At 40.3% G+C, this 23,613-nt stretch overlaps 2 protein-coding genes across 2 annotated transcripts in view; one reads left to right on the top strand and one right to left on the bottom strand.

Annotated features, from left to right (window-relative positions):
• Window positions 1-23,557, top strand: part of LOC144656117 (cation-independent mannose-6-phosphate receptor-like) — a 45,991-nt gene extending 22,434 nt beyond the window's left edge. Inside the window, exons 17-36 of the mRNA XM_078516341.1 lie at window positions 583-829; window positions 1,935-2,203; window positions 3,238-3,336; window positions 4,836-4,991; window positions 6,110-6,250; window positions 8,872-9,063; window positions 9,929-10,148; window positions 11,164-11,246; window positions 11,643-11,791; window positions 12,329-12,372; window positions 12,741-12,836; window positions 13,465-13,588; window positions 14,442-14,507; window positions 15,227-15,319; window positions 16,016-16,185; window positions 18,842-18,924; window positions 19,508-19,590; window positions 20,426-20,572; window positions 21,088-21,175; window positions 21,993-23,557. Of these exons, the coding sequence (XP_078372467.1) occupies window positions 583-829; window positions 1,935-2,203; window positions 3,238-3,336; window positions 4,836-4,991; window positions 6,110-6,250; window positions 8,872-9,063; window positions 9,929-10,148; window positions 11,164-11,246; window positions 11,643-11,791; window positions 12,329-12,372; window positions 12,741-12,836; window positions 13,465-13,588; window positions 14,442-14,507; window positions 15,227-15,319; window positions 16,016-16,185; window positions 18,842-18,924; window positions 19,508-19,590; window positions 20,426-20,572; window positions 21,088-21,175; window positions 21,993-22,100 (2,658 nt within the window). The 3' untranslated portion in view covers window positions 22,101-23,557. The remainder of the gene's footprint in view (window positions 1-582; window positions 830-1,934; window positions 2,204-3,237; window positions 3,337-4,835; window positions 4,992-6,109; window positions 6,251-8,871; window positions 9,064-9,928; window positions 10,149-11,163; window positions 11,247-11,642; window positions 11,792-12,328; window positions 12,373-12,740; window positions 12,837-13,464; window positions 13,589-14,441; window positions 14,508-15,226; window positions 15,320-16,015; window positions 16,186-18,841; window positions 18,925-19,507; window positions 19,591-20,425; window positions 20,573-21,087; window positions 21,176-21,992) is intronic.
• LOC144656281 (uncharacterized) lies at window positions 6,563-8,512 on the bottom strand. The gene is made up of 2 exons (XM_078516514.1): window positions 8,490-8,512; window positions 6,563-8,041 (listed from the first exon to the last, which is right to left on the bottom strand). Exons 1-2 carry the CDS (start codon window positions 8,510-8,512, stop codon window positions 6,721-6,723), a joined length of 1,344 nt encoding a protein of 447 aa, XP_078372640.1. The 3' UTR covers window positions 6,563-6,720.
• Window positions 23,558-23,613: the final 56 nt, after the last annotated feature.

Genomic DNA, 23,613 nt, shown 5'->3' with positions numbered 1-23,613 from the left:
CCAATACTTTCTCTCGGTATCTTCTCGCATAATCAGGCACATGCTGACGAACTTAACTTCGGTGCCAAAATTCGTGACTTAGGGAAAACTCTTCTCGCTTGGCAGAAGAGAAAACTAACACTATACGGGAAAATTAATATCGTTAAAACGCTAGGCCTTTCCAAACTGATTTTCAATGCTTCAGTTTTACACATTCCGGATCACTTTATAAAGCAAATTAATAAGATTACGTTCAATTTCATTTGGGGCGGTAAACCTCCCAAAATCAATAGAACTACGATCAAAGGTGAAAAAAAAGACGACGGACTTAAAATGTGTGATTTCACATGGTGTTGGTCCCTTCCCTGCCGTTCCTCGCGCCGCTTCCCAACTAACCGAACGCCTGGAACAGGCTAATTTTACTGTAACTAAACTCCCTATAAGACAGACACCTCTCTAAAATCATGGGACAGTTGGAGCCAGTCCCAATGGTGTCCGTCTTAGAGAGAGTTGACTGTATTTAATTTTTTTTTTTTTTTTTTTTTTTTTTTTTTTTTTTTTTTGCTGTGATGTGTAAATTCAGTTGCATTTCTTGTATTACAGGGCGAGCCCCTTTACGTGACCATGTCAAAGCAAACCTGTGTGTACGAGTTCCTGTGGATCACCAGCACAGCATGCCCAATCAATACTACAAATGAGGTCGTTTTTGACAACTGTACAGCTATAAACCCTCAAACAAAAGTCCTGTTTGATCTGAATCCGCTGGGAAAAATGGACTATTCTGTACTAGACAAGCAGGGCCACAATTACACGTTGCATGTGTGTGGAGCACTGAAAACCCCTCCGAAAGGTTAGTAAAAACCCCGGGGGGGACTCCCATATTTAAGGGACGGGGATGCTCGTCGGAAATTTTGAAAAGAAACCCTAAAAGAGACCAATCTGGGCGTGGCTCAAGCTATTTTAGACCCCTAAAAGATACCAAAATTCTGAGAAAAAGAACTTATTTTTGTATATTTCTTCGTGTGCAACCCTAAACGAGATCCTGATGGCTAAAAATATTGCCTTTTTCTTGCATTTTTCCCAGAACACCCTAAGCGAGACCCAAAGTCCGAAATTTATACCCCTAAGCGAGACGACGAGCATCCCCGTCACTCTCATATGGGAGTCCCCTCCCCCCGGAGTAAAAACATGACAATACAGTCTCGTAAACGAGACATAAGGTCTCGTAAACGGACACCCTCGGGACGCGAGAAACGTGTCCGTAACTGGCGCTGGCCATTTACGAGATTGGTTTTCGTAAGCGGCCACTAGAGGTGTAGAGGATAGATGGCTGCTTACAAGAGCTTGCACAGCTAACAATGACTGGACGGACTTGGATGACGACAAAACAAGCACTGAAATATGGTACTGTAATTACTGTAAAATCATTGTGACGAACGGTGATGTGAATTTGATTGATAAAAACAAGATACAGAGGTTGCTAATAGGGTTTTCTTTGGAGTGTCCGCTTACGGGAGCCTAAAAACAAAGAAAAAGTCTAAGCCGTAATCTCTGAAAGTGTCCGCAGCCGCTTACGAGAATCCTACGAGAAAGTAAAAATACAGAGTTTGTATGGGAGTTAAAACGGGGTTTCGAACAAGGCGGCCATAAGTGAAGCTGTCCGTTTACGAGAGTGTCCGTTAAGAGAGCTTCGACTGTAGGAACTTTGACCATAAAATTTTGTTGGGAGTGCAAGGGCGTTAAACCTAGTGGGCTTGGGGACAACCACAAAAACAATCTTGTCTGAAGCATGTATTACTTGAATTGCATGCAAATAGGGAAAAAGATTTCTCAACTTACATGCTTCAGACAAGGGTATTCTCATATTCGCATTCACAAGGCACCTAAACGTATGAAGTCTGTTTGAACCTTGTATGTAGCATGTGATTAACAACGTTGGTCGTCTTCCATTAAAGGATGTGATCCGAAATCCGGTGTTTGTCAACAAGTGGGACAACAAATGATCAATGCTGGAAAGGCCAACAGCCGCCTGCACTTTGACGACGGGGTGTTGTATTTGAACCTAAGTGGCGGCGATCAGTGCCATCATGTGAAGAAAAACAGAGAAACAATCATTCAGTTCGTGTGTAGCTCAAGCGGTGATCTTGGCAAGCCTGTGTTTATCTCTGAAAACGATTGTACGTACTATATAGTATGGCACACTTCACTTGCGTGTGAAAGGCAGGTATGTACAAAGAGTCTCAAAGTCCAGTATTTCTGCCTGTTTCAGTTGGTTCCCAGACATTTCCTTTCACTTTTTACTTATCAATGAAAAAGGTTTACATTGGAAACCATTAGGGCTATGATAGAAAAAATCTTGTTCCACGCTCCCGGAAATTGACTCAGCTACCTTTGTTTAACTCAGCCACAAGCGTCGCTGTACCTTGAATGAGAGTACCACACAGGCTTGTCTGTATCCATGTCCCCCGGGACTTCCCCCGCCCCCTTCTACCCCTGGCTTCTTATTAAATATGGTTCAGAATTCTTCAAGAGCTACTTCACTTGGGACTATGTCACGGATTGTGCCAGATTTTTGAACAGCCAAAATTTATATTTGTGTCGCATGAAACCTAGCAGTAATAGTCTATATTTATTAAAAATTGCTATATTAGAGCACTGAAACTGTTAACTAGCATTATTGACTGCGTGTGGCGCGGATGGAAACGGATTGCAATTTGAAAGCGTTAGGCAAACGTTTTCAAATTCTTTCCGTGCGTCTTCAAATATTCGATATTTTTAGCCGTAGCTTGATTTCTATCCACGAATAAGGTTATTTTTTTCTTTTAGTTGTTCAAAGATATTATTTTTTATGGGTTAGGTTGCCTTTCACTAATTTCGGAACAGTTTAGACCAAAAATCTGCGAAATCTCCATGACATAGTCCCTTTAAAAAGTGTAGCATAAATTTTTAACCATCTTTGTACCTTAGCAGTTTATCGTTAACTCTTTAAGAGGGTCCTTAATGGGGGTATAAAATCCCATTTTCCCAGCCCAAAATTTTGCTCAAATCTCATTTCCCAGACTATTGTTTTCCCGACTTTCCAAATCCCAGTCCCAGTGACCTAAATCAATTTTCCCAGAGAAAAATTTTTCCAATTCCCATTTCCTATTTACCCCTACAGGCCCCTTCTTTGAGAATTTCGTATATCACAAACAACGACTTATTATATAAAAGGTTTTTAAGTTTTGACTCATTTTCATTATTTCACTATTTTTACAGTTTGAATGTGCAGCCAGTAAACAGGTCGGCGAAGGAAGCAAAATCAGCACCATCAAATACAGCCTTGGACGACTCTCGAGAACAGATGCCAACTGGCTGGTACGTCACAGGGACGGCGGGGTGTGATTTTAAATTGGGGGCAGGGGTGGGCTCTAAAGCTCAGCATCTGTATGAAGAGAATGGATACTGAGTATATGGGCGAAGTGCAGTGTTTATTGAAAACTAAAAAAGAATTGCCCAAACTTCCTCTTGTGCATAGCTGAGCTGTTTTGATGTTGTCATTTACGACTCCACAAAGATAACCTTCCTCAAAAGAGGTATTTGAAGTTGACGTCATCATTGCTTAGCGCCACTGGACCAATGTACTTAAATGTCATGGCGAGCTGGACAAACTAATGGTTTGCCCGGCTCCAGGAAGCTTTGAAGCTCTATCTGGGAAGCGAAGTCATCCTCGTCAACACAGGGGCAAACTTACTCTAAAGTTGGGATTTACTGAAAAGGAAACTGTTTATAATTTGCCTTTATCCAGCAGTCTATTTCCTCCAGTGTAGTGGGACACTCTCGCATTAGAATTACAAGAAGGACGACATTTTCTTCCTTATTCCCCTTTGTTTTGGCCTTATCGCATTTGCAATTCCTTAGTACGGCCCGCTTCACCTTGGCGTACACCTGCCCCAGTTGTTCAAAGGGTGGACAATGCTATCCACCGGATAAATCACTATCAAGTAGATAAGTCCTGCGCTATCCACCGGATAGTCATTTATAATGATAATGATAATGATAATGAATTTATATAACGCACTTTTCATATATATATATATATATATGTTCAGATGCGCTGTACACATACTGCAATTTGCTACACAAGACCAGACCACAACACCGGGAGCTTCGTGCCCTACTCTTTGCGAATAGTGTGTGGGTTCTTTAACGTCCCCTGTGATAAGACTGAAGATACAGGAGACGGGACCTACGGTTTATCGTCCTTTTCCGAGAAGACTAGAATGTCTAACCATTTGCAGATGTAATTACAAAGGCAGCACATTCTCCTCAGTTATTTTAAGACCCTGAGTGTTGGTCCGGTCTGGGGTTCGAACCCACGACCTCCCGCACAGCAGTCCGGCGCTCTACCAACTGAGCTAGTGGAAAGTGTTACCCACCTTTTGAACAACTGGGCCCTGACTTGAAATGTATTTGTTCTTCCGACCCTTACTGTAAGATTTGACTTGACATCTTCAATTCCTATGCTATTAGACCAGTTTTTATTAGATTAGTAGATAAGTATTATTAGGATTAGAATGTTTAATATTGTTACTTGATATTTTACATAGTTTAACTTTTTTTTAATTGTCTTTTAGAATGTATTTATTTTGTGTCCCCAAATTAGTATGGAGTTTCCCGAGCTAAGTGGTTATTTGACAGGTTAATAAAGTTTCTATCTATCCTCATTTCGCAGCTATTTATGGCCTGCATGTGTTGCGCTGGGGCACTACAAAACGACAAGAAAAACCCTGGTGGTTATTTTTACAGTTTGGTCTTCAAACTCGATAAGTGAGGTATATTTCTTATGTTTGTTTGATATTGTTTTCGTTTAACAGGTGATGTCAGAGGATGCCAGTAAAGATTCATATGAATATTACGTGAACTTGTGTCGTCCCCTGCTACCAATGCCAGGAATTAATTGTCCAGCTGGAGCCTGGGCGTGTGGTGTCGCGAAAAAAGCCGACGAACACAGTGGGAAACATGATGTTAAGGTAAAATGGTTTTCATTTTTAACCGCCGACCGGTTAGCTCAGTTGGTAGAGCGACGGACTACAGTGCGGGAGGTCTCGGGTTCGATTCCCAGACCGGACAAACACTCAGGGTCTTAAAATAACTGAGGAGAATCTGCAAATGGTTAGATATTCTAGTCTTCTCGGATAAGGACGATAAACCGTAGGCCCCGTCTCCTGCATCTTCAGTGTTATGGTCAGCAGGGGACGTAAAAGAACCCACACGCTTATCGTAAAGAGTAGGGCATGAAGTTCCCGGTGTTGTGGTCTGGTCTTTGCCCATTGTGCTGTGTACTGTGAAATGCTGGGAGATATTAGCTGTATAAGCTACTCTTTAAATCCGAGGGTAAACAAAGTGATGATGATGTGATGATGATGATGTTAATTTTCCAAGCTTATGTCTCTACTTTGTTTAAGATCACAGCAACTTCATTTCAACATAGAAACAGAATTTTTTTTATCCCTTTTATCCCTTTTAGGGTTGGTTCTCATATAATCGCCCCGATCGTTCCTATCGCTTCAAAAAGTTTCTTGCGATCGGGGCGATTATATTGGAACATTACACAGACGATCGCTAACGTCTGCGGCGATTGGGGCAATCACGATCCCTTGGGTCGTCCGTGTTCTATCCTTCTATAGCTTCTCTTTCCCTTTCTCGCCGTAAAACTGCAATAACTGAGAAGATAGGAGGCCACGAGTTTTGCTTTTTCATTGAAGAGTACCGTTGTGTTGGATCTAGAGGTAAAAAGATTGTTTTTCGAAGGTCTTCATTCAAACCAGGCGATCGGGACGAGCATATGAGAACCCCCCGATCGCTTCCAATCGCTTTGATCGCCTACGATCGTCTCAGTATTTGCAAACGATCGATGCAATAGAAACGATCGGGGCAATCACATGAGAACCAACCTATATGAAATTGATACGCGACAAGAATGCAAAGGAGCTAAGTAAGGGCAACATTTTTTCATTTGCGCGCAAACAAAAAGCTTGAAGCTTGCTGCAAACTATTACGTCATATCTATTCTTTATTTCGGGAATAGCAAATGCGAGTTACTTTTGACACTTGCTCAAGTGAGAACCGCTCTTTATTTTCTGTTTAGAACTTGGGCCGTGCAAAAGATCCTCCAATAGTAGATGACAGTGGACAGGTACGGCTTGTATACAGCAGCAGCACTCTATGTGAAGACAAGAAAGCCAATATGACGGTCCACTTCACGTTTACTTGTGCTTATGGCTCTTTGGTAAGTTTGTTAATACATTCAGTATATACGAGTTTTTGGGTTATTTTTCAACTCAACACTATACGATTATTTATTTTCTCTCAGTGAATTCTTTTTGATATGTTATATAAATAAGAGCGCGTTTCTGTCGAGGAACTATCGGCTGATAGTTGCCCTGCGGAAATTTGATGTTCTTAAACCAAATATTAGCCCGAGAAGCGAAGTTTTGAGGGCTATTGAACAATTATTCGCCGAAAGCGAAGTGATAACTGTGTTGAATTCCCGAGACGAAGTCGAGGGTATTATTCAACAATAATCACGGAACCCGAATAAGACTAAATTTTGATAAACATTTGACAATAAAAATAAGCGACAGTAAGACACAACGTTTCGATGTCATCCTGACATCATTTTCAAGTGACAAATAAAATAACGGTTCAACAGTGTTATATATGCGGTTAGAGGTGTGATGTTTCATTAACATATTTGTTTTAAACAAATAGTTTCGCGCGGATAGAATCCGATTGCGTGTTCAGGCTAGGTTTATTCTTTCTAATAAACAACATTTCGTAAATCAAGCAGTCCAGTTTTCCGCTGCATTTCTTTAGGACGGAAAAATTACTGGTAAGGTCGCCGATGTTATTAAGGCCGTGATCGTTCTTTAAATGCTTCCCGATTGCGGAGAACCTATGTTCATCAATACGTTGGTGTAGGTGCCGGCTGGTATAGCCGACATAATCTGCATCGCACAGATCACATTGGTAATTGTACACAACGCATTGTTGATTTATTAAAGGTGGTTTTGGTTCACGCATCTTGAGATCTTCACCGATTTTGCGACTCTTGAATACTGGTTGAAGAGCGTGATCGATTTTCTTGCTCAGGTCAGATAGTTGTTTTTTGACTCCGTCGGCCGACGTTTGATCTTTAAAAGGTAATACCACTCGGTGAATGATATCCTTGTTGTTAGGTACTTCAGCTGGCACGAGAGGATCTTTGGTCATCACTGAGGTGACAAAGTGAGAAATGGTTGAGTTAATTAGGCTTGCAGGGTACTTGAGGTTCGTAAACATCAGCTTCAGGCGATCACATTCAGTCACGAAAGACTCCCATGTAGATGACAGATGAAAAGCACGGTTTACCATGGTTTTTATGAGCGACTTCTTGTACCTTTTGTCGACATGGCTTTGGTGATGGAGCAGCAGGCCGGTATTTGTTGGCTTCCGGTAAACACTGGTTTCCAGTTGGTGACCTTTCTTAAGTATTTCCATACCAACAAATGGTAACTTGTTGTCAGAAGCTAGCTCCATTGTGAATTGTATGGATGGGTGACAGTTGTTAAGTGTTGTTAAAAAGGCTTCTGCTGCTGGCACATCTTTCATCGTGGCAAGCGTGTCGTCGACATATCGCCTGTAAAACTCTGGGAGCTTGTTGTCATGTTCTAATTTCTCTTCGATGGAGCAGAGAAATGCATTCGCCATAAGGGGTCCCAAAGGTGAGCCCATTGCCACTCCGTCAGTCTGTTCGTAAAGCTTGCCATCGAACTGGAACAATTGGTTCTTAGTTGCTACTTCAAGAAGTTGAATCAGATCAGGCTGAGTGATGTTCATCTTGTGGGTTTCGTTAAACCAGTTGTCTACGAACGCCTTTTCAGCGATTATTTCGATGGTTTCTTGAAGTGGTACATTGGTAAACAAAGATGTGACATCATAAGATACCAATACGTCGTTCTCGTCGACTTTTCGGTTTTGAATCTCTTCTGCAAAAGCGAACGTATCAGAAATCGTGTAGCGATTAACTGACTGACGGAACCTGAGGCGAATAATTGTTTGAGTATAATTTTCAGAGGTGATTATCACAAAAGCTGATTATCACATAAGTTTAAACCATTTTTATTCATTGGTTGAAATCAGAATTTACACGTAAGAGTTTAAGCAATAAAAGTGAACAAGACAAACACCACGAGAAAGTTAGATGTTCGGTACCTTTGTTTACATGTAACTGTTGGTGACTTTAAAGCAATGCTATTCTCACCGGGGCCCGCGCGAACAAACACCCTAATTTCCCATTCCACGTGCCCAGTTACTTTGGCAACTGCAAGCCATGCCGCTGACTATGTACAGGTATATATAAGCTTCTCAGTACACGTGTATTCTGTCTTTTCGTGAAGTGCTGGAGGACTGAAGCATTGGCAACCCACCCACCTCCCCGCAGCGATGACCTCTGTACTTGCCGTATTGGAGCTCTCGCGCTCTCTCACCTTCGGAGTTGCCTCGTTCCCATAACTTAACTATAACCGGGGTGATTGAGAGTAAGGGCTCCGGTGGGAATTGTTTACTATAATCACCTCTCGTGGGGTGTTTTTAGCCTTATAAGCCGATTTTCTCGACCAATTAGAATGCCCCAATTCTTATAATCAACTCTGAAATTTTACTAAGAGCTGAAAGTGTCTCTGCGGATGAATACTGTCGCATCACGTGATCAAATTAAATCAATCAGAAGTGGAGAAAATCTAGTGGTGAACTATAATTATAACTAGGTACCACACGTTAACCATGAGTGGCTAGTTTAAAATTCTGTTTTTAAGATGACCGTTGTAGACGGTCCAACTGAAATTCTCATTCACCTTTTCGTGTTTCCAGGGCCATCCTATTCTAGATTCAGGTTCATCGGATAAATGTGATATCAACATACGATGGGCAACATCAGCGGCCTGTCCTGATACACAGACAGCAGAGCTTGACAAGTGCAGAGTCTACGACAATGGCACGGGAGAATATTACAGCTTGAAGTCACTTGCCAGCTTTTCTAAGGATACTAGCTATTACACAGTGGTATGAATCGTAATGTCATTTGATTGGTCACACATAACGGTAGTACCATATGAAAGTACTGCTCAATAGCTTTCATTTGAATGGTCACACATGAGGGTTAGACATCATAACAAACATCATAATAAACAGTTCGAAAACAGTACCATATGAAAGTACTGCCCAATAACTTTCATTTGAATTTTCAAACTGGGGCTACATCCACAGTTTAAAGATAGAACCACTTTGTACATCGTAATTACTGAATAGTACCACATGAAAGTACTGCTCAGTAGCTTTCATTTGAATTGTCGCACACTGGGGTTTCATCCAAAAATTAAAAGTTAGAACCACTTTGTACATAAGTAAGTAACACATAAAAATACTGCTCTCATTTGCAAGAGAAGTGGGTTATTACAAACCATAAATCAGTAATGCACATAAAATAAAGTGGATTTTTTGAAACATTAACTAAATGTGATAGATGAATAAGTTTCAAAGCGCAGAGTTATATAATATATCAACGACGCCGGATATCCAAACCTCGAGAAGATAGTTGAAAATATGACGCACAGCGGAGTATTTTTGACGAAATTCGAGATGTTTGGATAGCTGATGAAACACAATCTCGAGTGTTTGATATATCTTCTGAATGGAAACAAAAACTACAGAGTAAACGGAGAAATAAAATCATAAATATCTATGCTAATAAATACCGGGTATGCAAACCCCCTTCACGGTTATGATTTTCACTGTTTTAACTTGGTGAACTATTACTGAGATCGAGAACTTGTTTTCTTGTTCATAAGCTGTCATGGTCCAGCATGCGCGGGTTTATTAGAAAGCAACCTAAGTGAATTTAAGTAATATGATCTTGTTCTTGTTGTAGGGAAGTACAAGCGATCCTTATTATTTCTATGTGTCCGTTTGTGGCGAGTTAAAACTGAGCCAGGACAACTGTAAAGGAGCCGGAGTGTGCTTGGTGACAAAACATGGCGATAAAAATATGTACAAACCCTTGGGTCTTTACAAAAACAGAGCTATGACTTACTACAAGGACGAGGAAATGTTGATTTTGAAATACTGCAATGCTGAATGTGGCAGTAAAGGTAGGTAATGTGTTGTTCGTTTGAGCCGTGTAGTTAATCAAGCTGGTGCTTAAATCCAGTTTGGTAAAGGTAAAGTCTGTGTCCGAGCCATGAGGCTCATACAGCCGGAGCTTATCCCGGTTTCCGTAGCATTAAGCGACTAGGAGTATTACTACTCCCCCCTGGATGGGATGCTAGTCCATCGCAGGGTTACCCCCCAGCAGTAAATTCGCCGGTACCCATTTGTACACCTGGGTGGAGAGAGGCACTGTGAGAGTAAAGTGTCTTGCCCAAGAACACAACGCAGCGCCCCGGCCAACCTCGAACCCGGGCCGTTCGACTCGGAGTCGAGCGCGCTAACCATTAGGCCACCGCGCCTCCCGTGGGTAAATAAACACCTAATAAATTACATTAACCGTTGAGAAACTACTAATTGCCTCCAATACCATAGAAGGACAATGTACGTCATTGGCGCCCAAGAATAAAATCCAGTTTGCGCAGCATAAGATGACTAGGAGTAGTTCTACTCCCTTCTGGACTGATTGCTAGTCCATTACAGGCCTACCATCCAGTATTAAAGGGACTGTGTCACAGATTTAAGCCAAATTTAGGCATTGGAAATGACCATCAAATTCTGTTATTTGGATCCATAGGAGTAATTTCTTTGCAAACATTTAGTTTCTTAGCAAGCATTTGGCAAAACGTAAGAAAATAAACTTAATTCAGCCGTGGCACATTCCCTTTAAATTTACCGCCACCTATTTAAACACCTGGCCTCTTGTGGAAAGAGGCAACGCCTGAGTCAAGAACATGATACGATGACCCCGGCCACGGCTCAAACCCGGCCACGGCACAAACCCGGCTAACTCGTTCCGGAGTCCAGTGTGTGCTGATCGTTTGTGCGACAGTGTTTCTTCAGGTACAAAACAGTACCATTTGGCAAATTTTCGTTATTGTCAGTATCCAGTTACTATGGTTTTTAAAAAAAGGGAATGTAACTTTGTAGTGACACTATATCGCTCTTTTCCCTTTTCAGAAGCAGTTACTGTGTCAAGAATAATATTTGTGTGCGACAGAAGTCAAAGAGGCAAGGGACAACCAACACTGGACACGTATGGGGTGTGTGATTTTATTGGTTTGAGTTACTTTAGTGTACTGCGCCCACTACTTGAGTGACACTAAAAAAAAATCCTTTTTCTTTCCTTGTTTTCACTGAAGAGCGTAATACCAAAACTGAAGCAATTTCACTGGCCAATCACAACTAACGTAAACGACACAATCAACCAACGAGAACTCAAGATAAATACACGTGACTGGTGCCAAGCGCGGGAAATAAGTATGGCCATGCGCCAAGTCTCAATTAGTTTGATTTTGCATATGATTGGTTAAGAAGGCGGCACGAGTTTTATATGTCAATCATGGAGCATAGTAAAGCGACGCTAAAGCAACTGCAGATGACTTTTGACACCCAATTTAAAACCGCTCTGTAAATTCAGCATTTTTATTATTTAACAGAACTATGGAGCAGATTTTGCCTGGAGAACAAGTCTGGTATGCCCTCCTAAGGAGCGAGAATGCAGCTACACTGATGGCAGCAGTAATTACAACCTGCAGTTGTTAACAAGTCGCACACAAAGCTGGCATTATGAACATAATAAAGACAGGTACTTAGATATATTGGGTACATAGCTGTTTCGAGAAAAAATTATCCTACGGAGTCCACTGAAGCGTAAAAGCGTACTCGACAATACCAAAAGGTATTATGGGTAGTGGTGTATTTTTTTCGTTGAATGCATGGAAACTTATGATTGTGGTTTCTCCTTCCTTCGCGCAAACAGCGGTAAACTAGCACTACCCATAACTTAACGCACACTCGTAACTCTTTTACGTATCGGTAGGCAGACGACCTTTTCCGAAACAGCAGACATGCCGTTATTCTCATTATCTTTCCTTAGCTGGCCGTGCCGGCCTTTCCTTGTGTGCTTTCTGTTCCCTTTTACTTTCAGTTTTTGTCTTTCTATGTTCATTTTTTTTCTGTTTTCGCACCTACTTTTCTTTTTTTTCTGGTTTAAACGACAATGTGGCCTTTTTTATTCTATTTTATATTCTTCTACTTTCTTTTTTTTTTTTTTTCATTTTTGCTTCTTGTTCAAACAACTGACAAAAAATTGTGGCATGTTTCTTTTCTTTTCCTTTTATAGATTCTGGATTAACATTTGTAGAGGCATCAGTGATGGTCCAGCAGGTAGCCTTTAGCTGTTGTTGTACATCAATTTTGGTTTGCCGTATATTACATAATTATTTACTTAACCACACAAAGTATGACAAACGAAACAGTTTTGAGAGAAATTTCCAATACAGGAGGAGGCGAGAAAGAACAAAGAGATAACAGAAAGACTTACACTTGAACTTGACTTGGTCTGAAAGAGGCCAACTTTCATATCAACTCTACCTCTGTAACTTGATGGACACCCCCATAATACGGACACTCTTTCGGAGTCTTTCCTGTCCCTTTGGTGTCCGAATTAAAGAGGCACTCCAATCTAATAAACAAAAGTTATAGGAAGAAAAGAAAAGCGTTTTTGAGGAAAAAGGCTCTTTGTTTTTCTGCAGGTTGTCCACCAACTGCTTCGGTTTGTATGATCAGAGCAGGCAGTAAAAAAGTCAACATTATTGGATTAACAAGCACCCAGATGATGAGCAAAAACGGTAAGAAGCTTGTAACCTCCCCTTGTTAGTGGAAGCCGTGATCTTGTCGTTACTTGGGAAAGGAGATTTTGAAAGGAGGACCTAGAAGGTCCCAGAATCTCGCTTTGTAGATGTGTTGGTTATAATGACTTTCACCTCTAAGAGGTATCAATTTATCAATTAAACTAGTTCTGTCAAACACAGGAATAGCTGTTAAAGTGGTCATTCTAGATTAGATTTTATGATCCCATGCGATACCAAACCCCAATTTATTTTTACCCTGAAGAACGGCGATAACCCCTGCCACATAAATATGGAAGTCCCCGAGCATGGTTAGCGCATCTGATAGTATTTGAGCTCAGACACCATAAACTGTCAATAAAAACTTTGGAATTGCAATATACCATGGCTAGTTTTCATAAAAACATAAATGACTCGATCCTTCAAATCATCCTTGGAATCCAGCACATTTGAGTTGTGTTCATAGGCTAGAAACGTTTGTGCCCAAGAGCTACAGTAGATAAAGGCACTGTGAGAGTACAGTGTTTTGCCAGAGAACATACCCGCTCGATCTGAAGTCCAGCGCACTAACCACTAGGCCACTGCGCCTCCTGGAACTAATGAGGAGCGTAATGATTTATCTTTGCAGATGGTAAACTTCAGTTGACATATTCGGGACTCCCCCCGGTTGAAGGCTGCGACAAAGGTTCAAACTCCAGAGTGGTTTTTTATTTCGAGTGTGGAAATCATGTTGGACAACCACAGTTTCAAAGGTATGTTAGTGTGCACCAAAGAAATGGAATTAACGAATGAACTGAAAAGAAGGGATGTGTTGTGGAAAGACTATGCACACACAATCATGGTCTTTCCATGAGAGTAGTGCTAAAATATTTGGAGTGATTTCCCGAAGTGAGATATTCCCGAGCTAGAAAAAATGTTTCTGAGAAATGAAACGTGCAAGGACTGGGAGATAATGTTTTCCCAAAACTGGGACAGGAAAGGAAAGTTCCAGAGGCCAAGAAATTTTGATAAAATGCTTCATGAAGTTTTTACAACATTGGTTTCTCGTCCGGCCTGGCGTTTTGTAAGGAAATGTTTTGTTGGTCTTGCTTTCTGCAGGTCATTTAGTACAGCAAGAGTTATGTAGCTTCATTTTGCTATCGCTTGCTTTTAAGCGTGAACACATGACGCCGAAACATGGTCCAACTGGGTATTCATTTTGGCAGGACTGTTCGTCAAACATTCAAAGTTTGGTAGACCGTAACGGCATCTTTCGCGTCGAAAGTTCCACACTTGCCGGTTTCGAAATGGCGGGAGAATTGGATATCAGAGACTGTTTCACAAAAATTGAACTTGAACTGTGTCAAATGCATACCCCTTCCGATAAAGTGGCTCTCCAGGTTTAATATTTTGCCGATACTTGTTTGTGGCGAACATTCATGAACATTTTTGAGTTTGAAAGTTCGTGTTACGCTCTGCCAAACTTCAAATGTTTAATGACCAATCATGCCGCGTTTAGCACCCCATGGGATCATGTTTCGGCGTCACGTGTTCACGCTTAAATGCAAGCGACGGTAGCTGAACAGTGTAACAGTACTAAATAGGTAATGTGTCTTCTCCTTACAGTGAAAGTTGGTCGTCATGTTCATTTATTCTCAACTGGAAAAGTTCCGTAGCCTGCCAAGTTGAAAGGTAAGGACTCTTACAGTACAGTTACCTGCTTTGGGCTCGGATGAGTGGAGGAGGGGGTGGGGTTGGGTGGGTCACATCTCAAAAGGACGAAGATGCCTTAATGGAAAGTTTGATAAAATCCCTAAAAAGTACCAGAATTTGCTGTTTAGGCGTGGCCTAAGTTCAGTTTTACCCCTTCGAGGTGCCACTACTAAACTCCTTTACCTTATTGTTACTTATTTTCGTGGGACTTAATTTTCGCTATTTTCGCGATTATTTGAAAATCGCGAACGTTTTTTTATTGTATTTTTCATGTTAATTACGTTTTTTTGGTCAAATCGCAAAAATTAGGTCCCGCGAAATATGCCCTCTCCATTCGCGAAATTAAGTTCCCGCGAAAATAAGTAAAATAAGGTACTGAAGAATGATATTTGATTCTGATATTGTAAGAAGAAATAAGATGTGATTTCTCATGCAGGATAAAGGATCGAGCCATATCATTTTTCTAATGCAAAAAAAGAAAACCTTATACTTATTTATTTTAAAATAAAAAAAAAATGAAAATAAACCGAAAATAAACAAGTACGGTTACAGCTGAAGAAGATTAAGACAGATTACAAAAGAGCTCTATCTGTTCCATACCTTCACAATTGATAAAAATGCTAGAACAGCCTAGAAGACCAATAAAATAGCTCGATAAGAGTGTTAGAAAAAAGTGTTTATCTTCATTTTGTTTTCAGGGAGAAAATCGAAGAAAGCGGTTGCATTGTCAAACATCCTCTCACAGGCAGAAGTATTGATTTTAACAAACTTGTTTATGACTCTAATAAAAGGTAAGATTTTGGTGCTCTTGTAATATTTCAAAAACGAGTTCGAGTGTTCATTGGGTTTTGAAACACGAGAAAACGAAGAAAAGCACGAGGCGAGGCAAAGCGCTGTTTCCTCTGTTGACATTTGATGTTGGTGTGGTTGTTGTTGTTGTTGTTGTTGTTTTAACAAGCTTGTAAGAAGTTAATCACAGGGAAATAGTAGCGAAATATCAAGAGTTTGTCAAGAGATATATGTATTTCAATCGCAATGGCGTTCTCAAGATCCTGCGTTCCCCTTGACCAACGACTCGGGAAACTAAACGGCTCTGGGCTAATCCGAAACCGGAACCAGTAAATCCTGGTTCTGGTTTGATTGTGCGTGTGCGCCGGAGACTGTGGTGAAGCGAACAAGTTTTCAACAGCCAATCAGATTCTGGTCGTCTTTTTGTCGGGCTTTCAGATTAGCCTAGAGGTAACCGTATCAATCCCTGGCGCAGACCAGAAGGATCGCGACCTCTGGGGACGAGATTTTTTCACTTTCCCCTGCCACAAAAAGACAACTCCGACAGCTCGGAGTGACATGATATGTTTTTACACGGTCAAGTTTTGTCATGTTCTAATGAGAGGGTTTGACCACTCGGAAGTTACAGGTATTGTATTAATATAGCCTCTCACACAGACAGTATTAACACATTATTTATCTCCATTTGTATCTGTAAGGACATGGAACGTCGCAGGAAAAGATGAGAGCAATAACGACATTTCTTACTACATAACTGTGTGTGGTAACTTGGATAAAGATGTACCGTGCAAAGGAAGCGATGATGCCGCCTCGCTCTGCTGGGATGGCAAACCATATCATGTGAAATCCAGGACATTTTATTATGAAGGTATGTCTCACTTAATAATACCTCAGCAATACGGTGGTTTTGGATGGGTTTTTATCGGGAGTTCTGTTAGTGTCCACTCGTCGTGGTTTGTTTTGCATATCCGTGAATCTGATTGTTTCCTTAAAAGGACTGTGTCACGGCTTTTACCAGATTTTGGAACCGCCGAAATTTATATTTGTGTCGCAGGAAACCTAAAAATAATGCTCCATTTTTATTAACAATTGCTATATTAGGGCATTGAAACTAGTAACGAGCATCTTTGGTTGCGGATAGCTCGGATGGAAATGGATTGCAATTTGAAAAAGTTAGGCAAACGTTTTCATGTTGTTTCCGCGCGTCTTTGAAATATCGCTCTTTATAGCCGTAGCTTGATTTCTATCCGCAAATTTAGGTTATATTTACCTACTAGAAGATGGTTTTCCATGTTCTATAAGAAAATAATGCACGCTTGAGGTCTAGAAAAGCTGCTAGTGGATGTCCGAGCCGTTAGGCGAGGGCATTCAGCTGCTTTCTAGACCTCAAAAGTGCATTATTCTCTGATAGGACATACGATAGGACATCTTCAAACACCATAGTGGGTTTAGAATATAGCGTTAAAAACGAGTACAGAACTTACAAGACTCGCGGCCGCTTACGGCATTTACAAACGCACGCAACATCGGTAAAGTGAAAGTTAAGTTCATTCTTTTCTTTGGCGGCTTTTTTATAAATAAACCAAGATACCATTTCATTCATATTTGCTATTTATAGTCCTTTCTCCGACTACCAAAAGATTCTCACAAAGCCGACAAATCTAGTTGAAATATTTACGCATTCAAGTTTGGTTAAGCCTACCTTAATTCATTCAAAATGAAAAATTTTCATGCGTTCGTTTGGCAGCAAGTTTTTCAATTTCGCCTCTAATTTCGATTTAAAAAGAACAAAAGTGGAGTGTTCTGTCTTCAGATTGTGGCTTAAAAAGGTTTCTTACCTCAAAGAGTTTCTAGAGTCCGGCTTAATTTGCTAAATAATTTCCAATCCATTTCAGGCAGTTCACGGCAAAATAGTGGCGTACACAACTCCAAAGAAAAACAACAAATTTCAACGATTCTTTCTTCATCTGTCGCTTCCTTTTGCACTGTCTTACTTCCATTTAAGCAAGTAAAACGTTTCTGATAAAAACTTGCTGCTTTAAAGCATCATTTAAACAACAAAACAAGAAAACAAAGGCGAAGTCGTTCAGCCAAATTTGACAAACAATTCTCACATCCGGGGTACCGGTCTTCTATAGTTTTCAGCTATGTTCTATAAAAAATAATGCCCGCTAGAATTCCATCGTGCGTATACAGCGGCTATATTCTAAATTCCTTTAGATGTTTAAAGAATCCCGCCCACCCACTTTGCATTGCGCGCCTCTATTGTTGTTATTATCCGGGGACTCCTGATATCCGTTCCTTATATGGGCACAGATCTAAGACACCGTATCTGTGTACATGCAGAGAAAATATGAGGATTTCAACACAAGAAAACAAGATCCAGATCAGGAACGTCAACAAATGGACAAATGGCTTGAAAACAAACTTAAAACTAACAAAATTAATTACTGTTGCTCTCTAGACTGATGTGAAATATTTTAGTAGACTGGTTTAAACAAGGAATATTTCGCTCAGAACTTACTTGGAACGACTTCATCTTCATCTGCTTCGTATGATCTGCACCGTTCACGAAGGTCTTCCAGGCTTTGGTGAAGTAATATTTCGGCAAACTGGCTATTACTAAGCCCTTTGATACCAAGGCTTTCCTTCCTTTGAATCCAGAGGTCGAACGTTGATTGCCGCAGAATAATTTTCTTGGTTTGTTCCGTCTTCGGCCGACCGCGCTTTGGAACGCGAAATGCCATCCGACATACAAACGAGTATTTAAATGACAAATTGAAAGAAACCAATAAAATAGACACTCGAAATAAACCACAGATAATTACTAAAGATTTTGACGGGAGTTAAAGTAGCGAACACAGCGTGTACGCGAGGATGCGCTTGGATTGTTGACCACAATATTGAAATTATCCAAAACTAGATGTCATACAAAATGGCGGATTATGCTTTTGAGGCGCGCAATGCAAAGTGGGTGGGCGGGATTCTTTAAAGATAATGTTTATTTAGCGTTAAGTTGCCTACCACTAATTTCAGAACAGTTAAGAGCAAAAATCTGCGAAATCTCAGTGACATAGTCCATTTACATTATGAGCTCGAGGTCTCTATGTGGTGCTGGTGTGATAGTGTGGTAATAGAGCAATTTTCGATTGAGTGTCCAAAGTATTCCGGGATTCCTTTGATTTTGCTTCACTACGCTCTGTGATTGGTTTAAAAATCGCGCGCTACTTTCTAGACCAATCAGAAGTAAACGCAAAACCAATCGTAACTCACTCGCACACGTTTTCCCGCGCTTCTTGCCAACTGCATGTATCTGCTTCGAGTTGTGATTGGTTCATTGGATTGCCTTGTCCTTTGTGATTGGCCAGGGTGATAACCTTGGTTTTGGTTTTACGACACTCAATCGAAAAAATTCACCACTAAGTCACGTTTACGCAGTCATTCCCAACAAAATCTTTCTTATTACAAATATTGTTTGTGCCTATTACTAGTTACAGACCGTTGTTGGTTTCTGCTCTTTGTAGATTCTATGTTCTCGCTCGAGATGGAAACAGATGAATCAAAAACTGTGGTGATCAACTTCATGTGTTCAGAGGGTGAAGGAGTGGTAAGAATGTGTCTGTTCGTAAACTAACGAACTAAGATGTATTTGGAAATGTAATAAAACAATGTTCGAGTGTAAAAGGGGCTATGCCACGGTTTAATTCTATTTATTTTCGTTAATTAGGAGCTCTGAACTTCAAATTGACAGAGCAAAAGTCTTAAATTGGTAAAATCACAGCCAAATAACAAACAACGATGATTTTTAAGCATTGTAAATAACACTTATACAAATAATTGAGATAATCTTGAAAAAGGTCGGGCCGACGTTTTTCAAGTTAACCCGAAAGCAATCCGTTTTGATCTTCTCGAATTTTGCCCATTCATGCCTCTTTTTGGCCTTTCTGTGTTTCTTTCTAGTTCTTCTACAATTTTAAGCCGATATTGTGATATTTCAGTTAATTCTATGACCGGTTGGTCAGTGCCGAAATTGCCTAAAATTGCGTGACATGGCCCCTTTAAATATCACTTTGCAATTGAAACCCAAACAAAGGAGTAAACGGAAAAATAAAATCGTGAAAAGCTTTACTAATGAAGATCAGATACCTTAACCACTGTTTGTCGCTTTTCTTTTTTTTTTCTTTTTTCAGGGGAAGCCCAAGTTTGATTATGTGTCCAGCAGCCATCACCACTTGTTTACCTGGCCTACATCTATTGTCTGCGCAGACGACCTGTAAGATCTACTTTCTTTTATAAAAATAGTTTAGGTATCCAACGTATTCTGAACAAATGCATGGGTGTTTTTTTTCAATGTTGTAACTTCTCCCTGTGTATACTACTGGTAATCCCCCTGCCTATAAGCCACCCCCCCCCCCCTCATTCCCCGGTTATAGGTCCATCTCTCGGTTATAGAAAACATATTTTATAAGCCCTCCCCTGTTCAGTTAAAAGCTCTTCTCCATCCAATTTTGTTATATTAACTTAAACTTCCTTGCAGAACATTATACTTCAAATAAAAAAGGCAATGAATAAGCTTGCCAGGAGAGTAAAGATGAAAATAAAATGTTTGATCAGAGTGGTTTCGTACAATATATCCCCCCCCCCCCCCCCCACAATCAGTCTTCAATATCTTTTCGTTGTCTCATTTCCAAACATTTTTTTTATGCCGCTTATAAGCCAGCTTCCCCAACTATGAGCTCCCCTAGTTTAAAGCCCACTAAAAACTTCTTACGAAGTTGTATAAGCCTAGGGCTTTCCCGCGCTGGCCTATGATTAGTGCCGACTCGGTTTGGCGGTCCGGGTTCGGCCCTGGCCGGGGCCTTGTTGTGTTCCTGGACGCACTTTCTCTCTGTGCCTCTCTCCCCCAGGTGTATGTCCGCGAAGCTGGGGTCCCTGCGAAAACAGCATCCCATCCAAGGGGGGAGTAAAGATACTCCTAGTCGCTTCATGTTACCAAAACCGGGATAAGCTCTGGTCTGATGGGCCATTAGGCTTGTATGCAGACTTCATCCTTTTTACCTTATAACCTGTATTTTACCTTATTATTTTTGGTATTTTTTTTTTTTCAGGAGTCATACAGTGACAGATATTCCTGAAGCAGCACATAAAACAGCCAAGTCTGCCACAAAGAAAAACGTGGGCATCGCGTTTGGAGTGGTGTTTGCGGTTCTTTTGGTAGTTGTTTTAGCAGTTGTTTTTTATAAACCGTCCAGAAGGTAAGTGAATTATAACTAAATGATAGTAAAAAAGATCGGTTGTAAAGATCAGTATGGTATCCTAGCACTGCCACTAAGCTTTTGGGGCATTTTTTCCCTTCTTTTAGCAAATTAAATGAAAATCAAATGCAATGAAATGCAAAGAAAGTAAAGTACAAATCAAAGTCAAACTCTATTAAAGAGAATGCAAAACAGAATCCAAATTAAAGTTAAAGTCAATTAAAATTAAATACATTCTGGAAACGAGAATTCAAAATCAAAGGTCTCTTTGAGACTTCGACTATTTTGCATCATTTGAATGAAATGACCGTAAATGTTATATGGACAAGAATGCGTGACCGTTTAACGAACATATCCTTTACTACAAGAGTGCTCCTGGGAATTAAATATCCCTGTCATATGTTTGCTATCTTTGTCGTTTAACTATGGTGTGACCCAATGGTTTAAGAGTCTTACATCTGGGCAAAAAAATACTCTTGGTGGTTTTTACGTTCTTCTTTTGTTTTTTGTTTTAGGCATTATATCATTTCCTGCGTTCGGATGAACTTCAAGAGACATGTCCTACGGAAAGAGCTCAAGTTTCCTGTGTACAGATATCAAAAGGTAATGTGAAGCCTCATACTGGGTGGAAGCCAGTCCTGGCGGGCATCATATGGTCGTAGCCTTATAAAGTTAATCAGATTGACAATGTTTGTTCTTTGCTGTGTGCGTAGGTTTTATATAATCTTGTCAAATACCCGAATCACACCAAAGCTAAAACACTTTTAAAAGGACACTGTAGCGAGCTTCACTTCAAAAATTCAAGAGCCTAAAGACATATGGAATCCTACAAATAATAGTCCAGTTTTGTTAAAATTACTATGCCACTGTACTAAAGCTATAAACAAGTCAGTGATATTATCATCGTGATGCCATCAGGAACTTTAGATCTCAACTTGAAAAAGCGGTCGGGCTGAGTTTTTCAAGTTTTGCCCTAGAAGCCTGGAAAAACAGCTAAAAACTAAAAAAAATGGCTCCCTTCTTCCTTCAACAACAATTTTTGTATCTTCATCTTGAAGTAGTAAGTGCATTTCATGAACGAGCAAGACTACTTCGCCAACTTTAGGACTTTTAACCGAAAAGCAGAAAAATCCCCGTTTCCCTTTGAAAGCTGCCTTTTTAAACATGGTTTAAAACTGTTTTTATATAGAAGTTGCTAACTGCTGTTTGTCGACTTCAAATTTAGCACAATGAAAACACAAGTTGGAGCTTAATTGAAACCTCTGTAAAATTCAGTCTTTCAGTATAATGTAGCTGATTTTCATTTTGTTTAACCAGGTTTAACTAAACATTTTTTGCTGGTGTGATTGACGTCTAAGCTATTGCCGGACTTGAAACTTTTGAAAGGCATTTAATTTCCAGAATATCTTGTTTTTGATAGCTGGATGTCTGCGGCTCCGATGACGATGAAGCAGATTCGCTTATTAAAGAAGCAGAAGGTAGCGATGACGAGGAGGAAAACGATGATGATGACCTCTTACCATTTTAGCCGAGGCGGACTGGAATATAGTGCAAAGCACAGTTGCATCTCGGGAATGCCATAATGACGAATCAAAGGATGATGACGACAATCTCTTTCAATTTTAGCTGAAAGAGACTGGATACTGCTTACACCGCTGACCATCCAGTTTGCGTCTTGGGATTCTTTTATAACGCTGTGTACAGTTGAAACGTAATGCGACAGACACGAATGTCGGTATTGTAGTGCGGTCTGTGTTGTAAGAGTTGGAGTGGTGACCACGTTCGGTCTCGCCGGGGCCAAGTGCACCACCCTTGTGTACAAAATGCCTGTTACAGGGGTGTATAAGGAGAATAGGACTGACTTATGAAAGTCATTGAAAGTTTTTTCGCCTGTTAAAAAAATAGCTGTTGTTGAGCAGGCCGGACCTGTAAGACCGACATGTTACTTGTAACCGTGAATACCGCTTTTGCAGACCTTTTCCAGTTGAAAGTAGAAACGCGCGGCTGGGGTTATTGACCCTTAAATCCCATCTGCTTTAACTCGTTAAATCCTAACTTCCGTTAGCTTTATTTATAAATTTGAATCCGGCAACTTATCACAAGTTTCCAGAACAATTTACAAGTGACGATAAACGGTTCATTTATAGAAAGGGTCATTTAAATTAGACAAAAAAATTAGATGGTTAAATTATAAATTAGAATTAATTATTAAAAGTCGCATCTGGGGCGGCTAGAAATATTTAGGGATAAAACCGATAGGCAAATTGATATCAGGTTTTATTTTTGTAAAATAACGAATTTTTGCGAGCCCAAAGGTTGCCGTTTGTTGTGAGGCGTGTCTTTTGAATGTTTCTAATATTTTCGCCTTTTGCGATATTAAATTCTATTTGCCATGGTCAAAATTTTGTAAGGAGCTCTAAGTGATGTACGATTTATATACGCGTCAATAGCAGCCTGTATTTTATTATTCGCGATATTATTTAACAAGAGCCTTCTTGTTCTCATACATTTCTCTCCCACTTGAAGCGAAGGGTCTTGGAATAACTCGTTTCAAGCCCTCTCTTCGAGTATACAACTAACAAAAGGCCAGGAACAGCCAATCAAAAAATGAACCGTTAAAAAATCCCTTTGATATACGAGACTTTAAGACAGTTGATTTGATTGGCTACAATTGAAAATGTAGCCAATCAAATCATGTGTCCCCAAAGCCATTTGTTTCTCGTGCACAGACCCCGCCGGCTAAGAGGGGCAAGCGGCTCTGGTGACGAGAATGAACTTGCAAGGGAACATGGGATGTACGGAAATGTAAAATGAGCCCGTTTCGTCAAGTTGATTCACCAAACATATATTCGCTAGGACCATGCAGGTTACAGCGTAAAATAGCCGTTCCTTAAGTTTAAATAATGATAAATTTTAAAATTCAAATTTAAATTGGTTTCTTCAGTTATGTGGCTCGTGAGGTAATTAAAGAAGTTTTATTTAATAGTCCAAATTCTCATTACTTAATTATTTGTAGTGATAGGCTCGATTATCAGCCGCTG

This window comes from Oculina patagonica, chromosome 6 (genome assembly GCF_052425735.1).
Source record: "Oculina patagonica isolate OP01 chromosome 6, crgOcupat, whole genome shotgun sequence".
In the NCBI taxonomy this organism is placed as follows: domain Eukaryota; kingdom Metazoa; phylum Cnidaria; class Anthozoa; order Scleractinia; family Oculinidae; genus Oculina; species Oculina patagonica.
Note: the sequence above shows the minus strand (reverse complement) of the source record. Positions and strands in the feature narration are given on the sequence as shown.

What these genes read in the sequence shown, in the direction of transcription:
- LOC144656281 (XM_078516514.1), bottom strand. Translation starts at nt 8,512, where the DNA reads ATGGGAACGAGGCAACTCCGAAG. An exon ending in GGAACGAGGCAACTCCGAAG is followed by an intron (nt 8,042 to 8,489) that starts GTGAGAGAGCGC and finishes TATTCGCCTCAG; the next exon opens with GTTCCGTCAGTCAGTTAATC.